At 40.2% G+C, this 15,576-nt stretch overlaps 1 protein-coding gene across 2 annotated transcripts in view; it reads left to right on the top strand.

The window, feature by feature from the left end:
• The window catches only part of prr36a (proline rich 36a), a 31,873-nt gene that overhangs the window by 7,110 nt on the left and 9,187 nt on the right, over positions 1–15,576 (top strand). The window contains exons 2-3 of one of the 2 annotated variants that reach the window (XM_005736243.1): positions 6,837–7,535; positions 7,672–7,762. In XM_005736243.1, coding sequence (XP_005736300.1) covers positions 6,950–7,535; positions 7,672–7,762 — 677 coding nt within the window. In that variant the 5' untranslated portion in view covers positions 6,837–6,949. The remainder of the gene's footprint in view (positions 1–6,836; positions 7,536–7,671; positions 7,763–15,576) is intronic. The other variant, XM_005736244.1, reaches the window with a different exon arrangement.

Below are 15,576 nucleotides of genomic sequence, written 5' to 3' on the forward strand. Positions count from 1 at the left end.
CCTCATAGCACTGTGATGTAAAACTCATTTATGCACACGAACATGTAAGAAGATCAGATGCGATTGCACAGAAATATTTCCATTCCTCTCCTCACTACTTCGATTTTTACCTCATTGCTGTTATTATTTGTTCCATTGTCAGGTTGTCCTTATGCCAGCAGGAAAGCCTGGCTTTTGCTTTTGAAAACCCTCCCAGGTTTGGAACAGATTGCAGCCCACTTCTCTGCAGTCCTTTAGACCACATCACTGCCAATAGCTGGGAGTCCATCTTGTTTTATTGCCACTCCCTTAAGGGCTAGCTGGCTAAGTCCATTTAACTTGTAGGTTCACTTAACCACCTGCTCCTAATGACAGTGTTGAGGAGCTTACAGTCACTTAGCACCTGTTAGTCTCCTGTATGGAATTGATTAAGCTGCATGCTTAACATTTAGTCCAACTCTAGTGATGAAAGTGTTTTTCCTTTTCTCTTTGCCAGGAACATTGATTATTGTCAGTAAGCACTTTTTTTTTTTTTTTTTTTTTTTTTTTTTTTTTTTTTTTTTTTTGTATCTGTGCAGAATGTTTTGCTGAAGTACTCCAAACACTTGTTTCTGGACAAGTGTTTTGGTGAAGACCGATAGACAACTTCTTGGCACGGTCTGGATAAACATTCATCAGTACAAATGCAGTCTTGGGTGCTGTGATGTAGGGCTTGTCAACACCAGCACATGGTTCAGTTATTTGGACAGAAGAAAAGAAACCAGTTAAGCTGCAAGATCACTCAAGGTTAATGTGGTTCTTTGTTAACGGATAACGAGGTTCTTGAGTGCCATTTGTTGTGTTGATGGGTTTTCTTCAAAGAGTGAGGAGCATGTGTAGGTAGTGCTGCCTTACATGCTTCAAGAGAATTTCATTGATGTTCATATTGGAACCATTGATAATGCAAAATGTAATGTTTTTGCTTTTCATTTCATGAATCTGTATTGATAGACTTGAGAGGATGTAGTCTAACTTTTTTTTTTTTTTTTTTTTTTTTTCTCCCCCCCCTGTGGCTTACCTTTTGTGGTAGAACAGGTCGTGTGGGTTACAAAACATTATGACTGGTAACAAGGAAATTGTGTTAAGCCACAGCTTAAGTCACAGCTCAGAAAAAATGTCTCAAGGAGGTAATGAATTGAGTTGCGCTGTTTTGGAAGATTAGTGAAGTAACAGGTTTTGTTTATCAGAAGTGTGGAAATGAGTGGAAAATGTATAGAATTCTGTTAAATAAGATAACGGACCCTTTTCTTTAAAATATGCACGAATGGTCACACCCAAAAGATCCACTTTGAGGTAATGTCTTCGATAGCAAATTTTTGGCCTTAACAGTTAATTTATGACAGATGCAAGGAATTTCTACAGTTTCTCACTAGCTCTTTGTAACTGCTGGAAAGCTACATAAAGTCAATAATCCAATCGCTGTATTACACTGCCCCCGATAGTAGCTGACAAGTTGCCCCATCCTTCACTGACTTCCTGTTTACTGATTATTTATAACTTGGTACGAGCTGTCACCTTTTTTTAATATTTAATTATCTTGGATCAATTTGATCAAGTGAAGGGTTGTTCACAAAACATGGAGCAGGATGTATTTTCCACTATCTATGCCATCAAGCCCAGATAGTGAATTACTCTTTGCAAGTGCATTCAGCCAGACCAGGTCTGGCTGTACACACCCACTGGGCAGTCTGCTGACTTAGCCTGTGGATCAGTGGCTTCTGGATCTAACAGCAGATTTCTAGGCAAACAGTAAATATTCTAATGGTTGGTTATCATTGCACATGTATATCTTAAAGTCCGTGGTTTCAAGAGAGAATTGTGGCAAATGACATCTACGTTTTGCTCTTTATATGGACTCCTTGAGCTGCACGAAGCCATGGTCTTCTAACTCATAATTTGGTCCAATGAACTAGACTAGAAACTAAAAACTAGAGCTACTACCACACAGCTCATTTCCTGCTTATTGAAATGCAGATTGGGTCGAAAGTGACTAATAAGAACCCAATCAATACCTGTTACTGAAAGTCGCAGTAATTTCCTTCTTGGATATGTAGAAATTTTGACAGGAAATTATATGTGGAGGTATATTGACTCACCAGTGGTTTGTAATTGTGCAGCATCCAGTGGTTCTGAATGGGGAGAGTGGCTTAATGCACAGACACTGAACTGTTAAGACGTTTGTTTTCCAAGAGCCAATTGGTTTCCTTTTCATTCTCTGTGAACTAAACACTGACTTGGTGATGAAGCAGAAACGCCACTACTACCTTGTATGGTCAAGAGAAGCATGGATTTACACACGCAGCCCCCGTTTACTTGGACTCAGTTTTCCTACCTACTTTTAGATTCTTGTTTGAAGGCTCGTTCTGTAAATCCTAAAGGTTTATGAAGTGGTGAGTACAGTAGGATTGAGTGAATGAGAGTAGGTTTCTTCATTTTTTTTTAAAATTTATTTTAATGAGGATGAAGCCTGAGCTCAAGGTTAGGAAAACCCCTGCCTTTCCCCAAACACCATTAAATGTCTTGATTTGTTTTTCTTGTAATTTGAGTGCCAGAAATCGAACACCCTCTTCCTGTTTGCCCTTTTTACACACTCATTTGGGCTCTCACTTGAACTGAATACCGCCTGTGTTTTTTCCTGTGTCGTACATGCATCTTGCTCAAACTCACACCAGAGGAAAGTTAATGATCAGTCAACCCATTTGTATACTTGGCCCTACTTCACTCTAGTGCTGAACACTCCCAGGCCTGAAACAACGGTCAAATTCACTACGGCAGCTTCCGTTTGCTTGAAAAACAATCTCCGAAGGTGTGGCTGTAGTAAGAATGCAGCGATGAATCAAGTGTGCCTGTGGAATTGCTGGAATGTAGGCAGGCCAGCAAATTCTGGTTTTCACTTTTTTCTGGCTGTCTCATTAATGGCAATGGATATTTTCATGTCACTCACACTTTGAACCTGCACCCTCTGCTCGTTCATACACTGCATCTTTGTGCATGTACACACAGCCCACGCATTCATCACTCTCCATTTGACCCTTGCACTGTTACTCATCTCATGCACATAAACGGACATGCACGCAGCCAGCTGTCGTTGCGTAGCCCCAAGGAGTCTTGAGGAAGTCAGAGCTGGAATGTGGATGGGGCGGATGTGCACTCGATACTGCTGCAGCTTTTAGGCCTTAACTTTCTTTTATTCTTCACTTTGAAGACGATGCAGCATCGACTTGGATCATAAAGTAAAAGCTCAACATTAATAAACTGATGTGGTCAGTTTCATGTAGCACTAACACATTTGCATTATGGATTTATCCTTTTTCTTAAATAATTTGATTTAACTGTGGGGTCAGTTCTAAGTCTTATAGCCCAGTGTCTGACACACTGCTTTTTCAGCTAGCAGTCCAGAATGCACAATATTAGATGTATTGGCACAATCCTCGTGGCCGTGTGACGCATAGACTAAGCTACAACGAAATGCGTAGGGGACAACTGTGCATTGAATAGCTGAAATATTTTCCTGTTTTACTTCACTGGCTTTTTCCCATTTATCTACAGTTTCTAAGCATACAGTCTGTCATGTGTATTTATGTCTCTGATATTTCATATTTACAGCATCATTAGCAGTCTGGTGTAAATCTGCAGTTGACAGCATCTCTATCAACAGATCACCTCCAGCAGTCTGCACAATGCATCCCAAACCTCTGTCGTGCTCTAAACACAGCTAAATCCCCCTGTGCTTGTATTAACACAGTATTAAAAGTGACCCATTTTGTCAGGCACCACTTCTAACGTCTGGATGTGCAGAGGGCGAGACTGAGAGATGGGTTACGACAGATGCAATTAAACTGCTTGAAGACAGAAGTCCGAAATAAAATGTAATGACACATATTTCTATTGCAGTGCAATGTAAATGCCACAAAGACTACAGAGTTCTTGCTCTGTCTAGACACACTCCCTCTAACAGTCTAATAAAGTAATGACTGCATTAAATAACACTCTCCTCTCCTGCTTTTGGCCAAATGCACTGCTGCAGTCTGTTAGCCTTCAGGCATTTGCTTTCATCACAAAATCTGCAAAATGTACTAGATGTCAGGCATATTGAGTGATGTTGACTAGAAAAGGGTACGCTGCACTCATGAGGATTATGGCTCTTCAGTGAACTGAATTTCGAACACAAAATCTTCAGTTCTAAATAAAAAAAATAATGAATTTAAAGAGTAGAATTAGCCAAAAGTTGCTCTGCAGAGCAACCTCGCCGTAAGACATCGCTTATCTCTGCACGACCGTGCGGCTGGGAGTTTGTATATCTTTTCGCTTCCCATCTGTGCTACGTCACAAAGAGTCGGCTGGTCACAGATGATGCCTTTTACTTGCCCAAAAGTTGATTCTGTTCATCTGGACGTAGCGTTTTGTGGGAGAAACGCTTCGTCACTCATCCAAGTGACTCCTTCAGTCTCAGCTGACTGCAGGTTTCCCCAATCTTATAAACAGTACATTTGCATAATGACTGAAACAAATGTACTGTTCATACAGCTGAGACTGAAGAAGTCACTTGGATGAGTGACGAAACGTTTCTCCCACAAAACGCTACGTCCAGATGAACAGAATCAACTTTTGGAGATTTACTTACCTGGATGATTGAGCATGCATCAAGACGTTGCCCGAAACAGGGTCACCATCTCAGAAGGAATGTGCTTTGAGCTTCTGTTTGCTAAGCTCCTAGCATTAGTAGCTTGACTGGCAAAACTATGCCAAGTACAGTACTGTCTGAGTAATCTGGGTAAAGTTTATTGAGAAGAATAACCAGAACGTCTCCTCCAAGAGCTACACCCCAATAAATGTCAGTGCAAATATATTAAAATGGCTGAGAAGTGGTGAGGGGGATGTGAAAACAAACTTAATTTGGTATTTAATTTGCATACCACTATTCTAAGAGCTTTGCACATTTGGCTAATTAATCCTCATGTGAAGCTTGATGTTTTCCATGAGATGACACAAAATTACATTCTGCTCTCTCCCAACTTTGCTTACTTTTAGAGATTTTTAGCCACAAGAATCAGAGAAGGAAACATATGGAGTAGATTGAAACAACCGTAAAATCTGAAGTTAGCAAAGCAAATGGGTTGGGTCAGTTATTTAAAAGTAACACAGAAAAGGACTCTATAGCGTTTATCGGCAGCTTTGGGGGTTGTGGTGGGGAGTTTAGTTTGGTTTAAAGACACCAAAAACTCTAAACAGACTAGTCAAACAAGTTCCTCCAGAATTTCCAACCAATAGTCCATGATGAATTTGCATTTAGAGGCATGAATCAGTAGTTATTGTTAAGACTTGATATCGAAAAGTAAATATTTAACCTTCTTGCTGTGGGAGAAAAAAGTCTGGGATCTCTGAAAAAATGACGGAGGAAAAAAAAGTTACTGTAGTGCATGCTGTTGTACACAGTGTGGCTTTATAAATGCACTGAGTAATCTGATGTCTGTGGAAACTCTTGCTCCTTGGAACTGTTAGTTTATGTCAGATGTTTTTGCTTATCTGTAGGGGTTTAGGACTTTTACAAATATTTAGAGTAGAGGAGAGTGCATTTGCCATAAAATGCAGGTCATTAAGTTTCTATAGTGGAAAAGCAGCTTTGCTCTCTTGGTTTACCTAATTTAACTACTTGACCATTTTCTAGAAGATATTTGCTGGGGGGGGTTTCCTGTCCATCTTTATTCATTTGCCCAGTTTGTTTGCTGTACCATGCAGGACTTCTGCTTGCTAGATCATCCATCTGTATAGCAATTGACTGGTTCTAGATCTAAATGCAGGGGAAGTAGAGAAGGGGGGTGGGTGGGGGGGCTATAGAAAACCAGGAGATGAGTGTTTAGGAGGGGGTTGGTAGAGGGCTCTGTGGTCAAAAGGGCAAAGACACGGGGCCTGTGGGTTAAAGGGATGATTGAGGGAGGGGATAAATCCATTAAGCATCTGGGAACAGCTTTGTCCCGTCATAGCAATAAAAATTCCAGTTTGATGGTTAATAAGCTAAAGATCTGCGACTCGACTAGCACGCAATCTCCAGATTGCCCCTCGGGCTTTGTTTTCGTCACTTCTTCACCACAGCTTCTTTTATAATTAATGTCAAGTTCTGATTTTTCCACAATTTCTGTCTGCATTTTTGCCATTGCACTAAAACTGTTAAACAGTCATAGGATGATATTTGTATTACACTGCATCTGTTCAACACAAAACTATCGACAACAAATGGGTTATTTGATGCTCGTTTCCCACCGTCTCATCGCCTGTGGGCTCTCAACTAGGAAAACCTCTCCTGGTTTTCAGCTCTCCAAACCACAGATTTTTATTTTTTTCCACCACTGAGTTTCAAGCTGCTGGAAGCAATTTGGAGCAGTGGTGTGGTGTTTGGTTTTTGTTTTTGTTTTTTTCCCCTAAAATGTACAGTTAAAGCAATTCACTTTCTCTTTATTGTGGTATTTTAATGGTAATTGCCTTTAGTTTAAGTAGATTCTTGGCCATTATTGATGCATTATTGTCATGGTTGTGCCACATTAGTTGATGGAGTAGTCACTCTAGAGGAGGGTGATTTTTAGTGAGAATATTTGCTGGCATCTCAGGCTGCTTGCTTCCTGTGTTTCTTAAACTCTCCCAAATTCCACTGAGGCCCCTTACCATAACTACCGTTTCCTTTGGCTGACAGGGACATAATTTATCATGTGAATCCATGATAGTGAATCCAGCATAGTTTAATTCAGCTTTAAGTTGAAGTACATTTAGTGTAGTCAAAACTGAGCTTGGAGGTTAACCCACATTTTTGTATTCTTTTTCAGCAGGACGTCCTTGTTAAGGATAAGAGGAACTGACCGTTCAGGACAGGTGTGAGCCCGTAGACGTAGATATCGGCATCAACTCTAGCAGCATCCACACGTTTCTGAAGTAGGGTATGAAACCGGATGGGGTTAGCATGGAAACCACAGAGCCCAGTGAAGGTGAAGCTGCTACTGTAACAGAGCCTTCCTCATTACAAGAAAACATAACTGAACAAGCCCCATCACAGGCAGATGATGTAGCAAATGATACTGCATTAACAGCTGCTCCAAAGGCCAATGGCAAACCAGTGCCTGCGCAGGCCAAAGTTAAACCAAAAGCTGGTGGGCCTCAAACGAAGCTTTTGGCCTCTGCTGGGGCTTCCAGCTCACGGCCTGGTACTGCCTCAAATCGCACTGCGAATGATGTCAGATCTGCCTCCGGTGTTTCTGCTGCTCCAGGCAAGAAGACTGCAGCAACATCTACGGTAAAAACATCTTCGTTAGCAGGAGCTGTACCCAAAAGACCACTGGGTACATCAGCAGTTTCCACAACAGCCAATAACCAAACTAGAGTGCCTGACAAGAGGTCTGCTGGACTTGCCAGGACTACCTCTGTTGCTGCTGCCACAGTAACAAATGGTACCAAACCATCAGTGAATGGCACACCTAAGAAGAAACTTGCAACGGAGACTGTTAATGGAGCTAAACCCAAAACTACAGGTGAGTCTTAAGGAGCTGTGACAGCTTAAGGTTCAACACAGTCCTCTAAATAAGGTATGATGAATAAACTGTCTTGTTCTGATTTCTGTGTCGTCTCATTGTCTTTTCTGTTTGTTTTTTTTGTTTTGTTTTTTAGCTGTTGCCAGCAGAGCCCCTTCTACTGCTCCAAAAACCAGTGCTTTGACCACAGCTAAAACTGCTGGTCCTGCTGCATCAAAAACCACAAGGTATGGCTTTCTGTCATAAACTGGGAACAGGTTCCAGCAGTTTACAAGTCTAGTAGCACAGTCTGTGAAAATGTGGTTGGAAAGCCCCTTTACTTTATCAGTGGTGTGCTAACAGATACTCCTCTCTTACTTCCTCCATCCTCTTCTGTTTCTTTCATACATGTCTTCCTTTTCTCTGATCTCCCTCTGACATGAGAGTTTTGTAATCCCCTTACAAACTGGATGAGAGGATGACTTTATCTCAATGCCCTGAAAAGGAGCAGTGAAGAACGATGCTCATTGTGGTCTTTGGGCCATTATTGAGTCAAATTTCACTTCAAGTGTGTGAGTCATGTTAGCAGAAATAACCTGAAACAGAGGGCCTTAACAGAACCAGTGATACTGAAGAACTACTGCTTTGTCATGGGCAGACCCCCCCTGGCAGAAACCAGACCCACCTCCCCAGGGCAGAGAGCTGTTGACTTGGATCATAATCCCTTCTCATACTAGGTTGGTGGTTTGGATAGAGCGCTCTAGTTGGACTAAACAAAGCACGAATGATCCTTTTGTGTGCTGTAGAATTTAGCAGTTGACCCAGTCACTGCTGTCACTTCCACTAGTAAGCTTTTGTTATGCATTTATTATGTACTGTGTAGAACGATTGCTACCTGAAAGCCCAAGCATGAGAAACGAGTCATTGCAAAGTTTTTGATTTTGTGAGACATCCACAAATGAAGAGTTCTTTTGTTATACTTCACAAAGAATTGGACATAATAGACCAATCCAGCATCTTTCTACAGGATGTGATGTTCTGTATGGAGAGGCTTTATTAGATTTGATCTCCCCTTGCCTTTCCTCTTAATGCCCTCTTATTGAATAAAGGAATAATGTGCTGCATTGTCATTCCTTTAAGCAACAAAGACCCATTATGTTCTTATTTGGCTGAAAGTAACTATCATGCTGTAGATACCTGTTTATAAACTCTAACTAGTTTCAGTACCATTTGTGAAACTGGTGCAAAAATTTGTACTAGGCTTGAGGATGGAAAGGAATAATGCAAAATCATTTTATTACTTGCTCAGATGTTTTTGTTTTTTTTTGTTTTTTTTTTTGTTAAATCATATTTTCAGTTTCCCTTAATCTCAGAAGTTCATTAAGCTTTAGCTGCTGAGATTGAATATTTAAGTTATTAATACTCTGTGTTGTCTGTGTTTTTAATCAGTGGATTCCTCCTTGCATTACTATTCCAAACGATGCAGTGGCTGAATCCATCTAAGATCACAGGTCTAAAAACTCAGTGATATTTGTTTTACAATGATATAAAAAGGAGAAATGGTTAAAACTCCCAGACCAGAAAGAAGATGATGTGGTTTTTGGTTAATCAGCTATTCATCTTCGCTTTGTTTTTTTTTTTTTTTTCTCTCTCTCTTTTTTTCCAACCAGTGGCCAAGATCATTTTATAAAAGGAAAAAAATCCAAAGCGGCACCAGGTGGTCTGTCCAGATAGCTGGAACTATTTTCTGTTACTCTGTACAAGTGTGGTAGGGTGTGTACATGAAGAAGCAGATCCTCTGAATTAATTAGATGAGGCATTTCAAGTGTCAGAGTCTGATTACACTGCTGCATCATCCTTATGTGATTGTTTCCTGGCTGGTTTCCTGGGACTTGGCATCAGGCACTCTGCTTTCAGGAGAATGGCAGCAGGTGGCTTTTTTTTTCTCTTTTTTTTTTTTTTGGATGAGGGGGGTGACACGGTAAAGTCAGTAGCGTGTCAAATCCAATGTGTAGGGACATTAGTGGTGGTGTGCATTTCCCTTGGTGTTTGTACTAGCCCTCTGTTAGAGTCGGGCACAAACATCAGCGAGACATGACGTGCATTAGTCCTAAGCCTTGAATAGGGCTCGGCATTATGACAACTTTTTAGGTTTATATTTTTGTGTTATACATTAATTTACACATTAATAGGATGCAGTTAGGGCTGGGCGATATGACCCAAAATTCATATCTCGATATTTTTTTAGCTGGATGCCGGTGTGTGTGTGTGTGTGTGTGTGTATATTATATATTTTTGTTTTTTAAGCCATAAAGTAAGAACAAAAAGAGTTCTTAGTGAAAGCTGTGTCCCAGATGTCACACAGGCACTTTTATTAACATACAGCACAGATGTACATGAAGAAATTACTGAAAAATAAATTATCAGCATTTATTAAATAATAATGCTCCATAAATGAAAGAACTGTTGTTTTTGTGCATAACAAAAAGCTCACAATTGTGCAGTCAAAATGTAAACTAACAGACGCTGAACATAATAACATAGACAGATTTCACAGCTGCTCTGTTCCCAACTTCTAATGCGTGACTGACAGCCTGGAGTTTGAAATCGGCTTCGTAACCATGTCTCTTAACAGGTGCCGTTTATGGTCCTTATACACACACAGTATGGTAATATTACGTTGAAGCACAGTACGTATTACTGCGCGAGGCTCCGGACTACGGTCAGTGTTGCCAACTTAACGACTTTGTCGCTATATTTAGCGAGTTTTCAGACCCCTTAGCGACTTTTTTTCTAAAAAACAAACAAACGTGAAGACGTGAAAGCGTGTATCGCTTTTACTCTCAACAAGCAGCGGGTGCTGTAACGCAGTCAGTTCTTCTTTTACTCTTTTGATGTTTTGTGGATCACAAGGTTTAAAACTACTTATAAACACACACACAAAGTAACTCCACCAGAGTGCCTATTTCGGGTCACTTTTGCCGGTCCAAGCCCGGGTAAAGGAGCAGGGTTGGAATTGTGACATAAAAAAACAAAACAATAATTGCTAAAATAAATTTAATTTGTAGTTCTAAATAAACTCTAAATGCATTTAGGACGTTTTTTACTCACTTTGTCTCTTCCACGATGTTATTTCTCTCTCCAACAACATAGGTTACAATTTAGATTAGCATGACCAATTATGCAAATTAGGCGATGACGTCATTTAGCGATTTCTAGCGACTTTTAGGACAACCAATAGCGATTTTCCTTACTGAGGAGTTGGCAACACTGACTACGGTAGCCATAATGCTCCGACAATCCATCAAGCGGTGCAGCTCCGTAGCTTACCAAAGTCATACTAAAACATTTGACAGATTGCTGAGCGCTGTGTACCACATAAAATCGGTTCGCGGTCAGTAAGCACAACCAGAATACATACATAAGGCGCGCTGTCGATTTTTGAGAAAATGAAAGGATTTTAGGCCATGCATGTCGTTAGCGCGGTTAGCTCGCTAACACGTTGACGCCGTCCAGCCCCACGCACGGGGCGATCCGCGGTAACTCGTTAACGGAGATTTGCCGTGTCCATCTTCGAATTCGAATTCAAATTTTTATTTGTCACATACACAGTCATACACAGTCCGATATGCAGTGAAATGCTTAGACAACTGCTCGTGACCTAAAGAAAAAACGGAAAGGGCTATGAATAAGATAGGAAATAAATATGAAAAATTAAAGTGTAAATTTAACTAGGAAGGAATAAAATTAAAAAATTAAGGTTAAAAATGAAATAACTGTACAACACAAATTAGAATGAAGGGTAAATTTAACTGGGAAAGAATAAGATAAAATATATAAATTAAAGTTGAAAATAAAATAACTGTACAACACAAATTAGAATGAAGGGTAAATTTAACTGGGAAAGAATAAGATAAAATATATAAATTAAAGTTGAAAATAAAATAACTACAACAACAAAATACACTCTGTGTGTGTGTGTGTGTGTGTGTGTGTGTGTACACAGTCGTTGCCTGCAGGTGAAGCGATGAGGGAGAGGGAGTTATGTTCAGTGAAGGAGAGGTGAGGCCGAGTAACGTTGCATAGAGACAAAAGCGTACGAAAGAGCGGCTCCACAAGTATAATTATGACATAACTTACACTATATCGATATAAACGATATTATCACATCTTATATCTGGTATGAAAATATATTGATATTTTTAAAAAACTCAATATTTCGCACAGCCCTAGATGCAGTATTATCCACACAACTGGATTCTACACATGCATGCACGAAGAGTATGTGTGAGCAATAATCAGCCTCCTTTCAAGTGAATTCTTCAGCCAGACACAAATTTCTTTGAGAACAGACACAAATTAGTTTTTCTTAAGCTCTGCATGTAAACTGTAGTCCATATTTTGTGTAGCGGCACATGAGTTCCTGCTGCCGGTTCTGGTCAGAATAATAGTTACTTAAATTCACTGAAATCAGTTTACCCTGTGACTGTACAGTATTATGATTAAACTTTAAATGGCCCCTGGCTGAGAAACTGACTGCGTTTAGAAATCGTCCTACTATTTAATAATGTATAAAGCATTTTCCCCAAATTTGTATCTTTTTATTTTTTTCTTTAAAGATGATTTCTGGTTCACACTATTCAGCAGTATTCTTCTTTATTGCACCAATCTTTCATAGAAATGCATACAACAGGCTTTAATGGTGGTGGGAGAAGACCTGCACAAAAGGGATCTCCTGTTGCTTGTAATTTCAGCTCTGCTTTGTGTACTGTATTATTATACTGCTGTGAAAACAGTAGTTATTGTTAGCCAAACTATCCTGCAGGAGGAAGCCATATTGACAATTTCGTACATGTAAATATTTCATGTGGACTTGAGTAGCAGCACACTGCCTGAGACTAACCTCTTTCTCTCCCAACAGGAGAAGTGACTTAAAGTAATAAATCATTTAAAAAATAATCTTACCAATGGAGAAAGTGAATGAAGGGTACATAGGATTTGATGATTGTGTTAGACTTATGAGCTTTTAAAAAATGGAATTGGTGCCTGGGAACAGTGGGGAATAAAATCTGATTGATCAGCAGTGCTGGGTCTGTGAACACTCATGAACAGTGAAGTCAGGAATGTTTTATTTATTTCAGGGTTTCTTAGCTACACCATGTAACAGACACAACATCACTGGGACAGAGACATCCTCCAGTCCTCTGAAGCAGATTAAGATTAATAACTGGAGTAGAAGCCAAATGTTGTCAGAGCTGACATTTGCTTTGGTCCACTCTCCTCCGATGATGGGCTGTGGTGTCCTTGCACTGACTGAGCAATCCGTTCTTGTCCACCCCACCCCCTCTTCCCTTCTCTCTTCTCTGCCTCTTCATCCCTTTTCCTCCTGCCTTCTGTACATGCACAGTGCTGGGAATTTGGCCAGGAACTCCTTAAGTCCTCCTTAAAACTTCCACATCCATCTAAAATTCAAACTAATGTATCATTTACCTGCATGCACAATAAAATGCAGCCCATGTGATGTTGCTGAACAGTCTATAAGATGATTAATATTCAAAGGGTCACCATGGGAAATGGACAGAATTGCTGGTGGGCAGTTCTCCTGGATATGTAGACTTGGGATGCTAAAAGCAAAATTGCAATCGAAAATGCATTCAAATTTTATTTTTTTTAATTTTTTTAATTTTTTTTAATTTTTTTTGCATTATCCCTTTAGGGATGAAACAGTCATTTCTCACCAACAGTGTTGGCAGGGAGCAGGATTACTCCAACAGGAAAGACCCATGGCATCTGTCACACTGACAGTGGGTGCCTAGAGCATTAGAGCCAAAAACTGGCTGCACAGCTACCGCTAGGCTCCAGACTGCACTGAGTTGATTCATGCCTTGACTCTTTATTGTCAAGGAGATAACAAAGTCCATACAAGCCTTAGGAATGTGTGTGCCTCTGTGGAAGGAGTAAATCAGCTAGTTTTGGACAGGCTACAAACCAAACAAGGTACTGCAGGAGCTATCCATCTCACTCTACACCATTTGAAGTGATGTGGGTGGAAAGGGACTGGGGTGGGGGGGGGGGCAAAGACAAAAGATTGTATAATTAAACTACAATCTGTCCAGTAGATCAGTAAAATAAAAATGTCTTCTTTTTTTTAAGGATAAACTGATTTGATTAAAGTATAATGGATATACTTTTTATTTTGTTGAATATTCTGGTGTATTATATAAATGTGTCAAATTCAATAAAGCAAAGTGCAACAAAAAACAACACTGACTTACTAGATGTAGGAAAGGGGGTTGTAGATGGAGTAGGTGTGGCTTCCAAAAGCCCCTCAAGCTCATGTTTACACTTCCAGTTTTGGCAAAACAGATGTTGCAGATGCTCAGTGCATTAATGGCATGGGCATATTACGGCATCTGCTCTAAATATTAATATGACTGCATGGCACGGAAAGCCCATTAGTTATCAGTGACTCCCCTCCTTTGTCGACCTTTGGCTTTCTGATGACCTCATGTTAGGACATTAACATCACATGGATGGCTGTTCAGAGCCTCTCATCTCTTTGGACTGTGGTTTGTATTGATTTCAGGCCTCTGTTGGCAGGAAATGTAATCTGTACTATTACATCAACAGCAGAGCCACCACCCATAGACCATGTGTGAAGGCATTAATGGGGACTGTCTTTTCCTCTTTGCGCTGGTTCTCTGGATCAAAATTGATGAGTTGTGACTTGCTATAAAACAGTGGAAGGCAGAGCAGGGTTGTTTGAGGTTATGTCTGTGAACTCCTGCTACTCTCTATGCCCATCACTTTACTGTCTTTTCTCTCTCACTCGCTCCCCCTGTAGATAAAGTCATTAACTCAATTTTGTCCACCTTGATTCCTCTTGTAATTGGGTGGTGCTTTCAGGTTATATTTTGCTTGGATGCAGTATTGGATAGGAAACGACTTCAGTAATTTTTTTCCTAGTGGTGTGTTTTTTGTTTGTTTTTTGTTTTTTTCCTGCTTTTTTATCAGTACCCAAACTTAAGTCTGGGCTGATATTATCTCAATGTATGGCACAATTTGCTGTGTTTGGGCTGCCCTTTACATTACGATCCAAATCATCTGTCTGATAGCAGCCAATTACAACATCCCTTAGCTATGTCTGTACAGTGGCTGTCTGATCTCTAGGAAAACAGATGGCCATTGTAATGGTTATTGTAATGTGGGAGAAGCATGCAACCCAACTGAAAGGCATCAACATTATTGTGCATTCTCCTGTTCATGTCTGTATCAGCTACCAAATCAGCAGGCCAGGTCAAAAAGAGGAAGACGCAAGGAAGATTTTTGTGCTTGTGAAGAGTCCTCGTAGTTCCTGAAGGAAAAACTAGTCCGTCTTTGTTAGAAAAATGGTTTGCATGTGAATTTTTTACAGGCTGAGATTTTGCATCGTTTGTTCGATGTTTGTGCAATGAGTGCTGGACCTGCCTGCAGCTGCAACTTGCTCATTTAACCAGCTCTCTTTACTTGTAGGTCAGTTAAAGAAGTAGTGTACGACAGCCCAGGTGGTCGACTCCATTTAATTAAAAATAAAAAATCTAAATAAAATTGACAACTCCTATGACAAATTATTAGTCAGCGAAATTACCTTCGCCACCTGCTAAAATTAAGCATGTTTAAAGCATTTATGTACTGGTTCACTGTTCAAACCTGGAATCTTTTACAGTCTTTGTCTTGGAGCTTGCAGGCTAAAGACTGCCTAATGTCTGATGCACAAAGGCTGTTGATTGCTTCAGTGTGCTCCTGCTTATAGTCTGGTGCATTCATAGCTACTGAATAGGCGGCATGTACTTCTTTCTCCACACTGTCCACACAACGTCCTTTCTCATTAGTATTTCCAGTAGTGTGTATTCATCTGAAGCAAAATATTTCCTGCTGCGTGTCACATGTGAGGAAGAAAAACTGGAAATAATTGAGACTTGAAGCTGTCAGAAGCTCATGTATGAAAGTGTCTAGAATGTAATATAATGAGACTCTGTTGTAGGCATAGTGTAAACGACGTGCGGAGGCAGATATACTGTGA

This window comes from Pundamilia nyererei, unplaced genomic scaffold, assembly GCF_000239375.1.
Source record: "Pundamilia nyererei isolate P.nyererei 1_Seehausen unplaced genomic scaffold, PunNye1.0 scaffold00068, whole genome shotgun sequence".
Lineage (NCBI taxonomy): Eukaryota > Metazoa > Chordata > Actinopteri > Cichliformes > Cichlidae > Pundamilia > Pundamilia nyererei.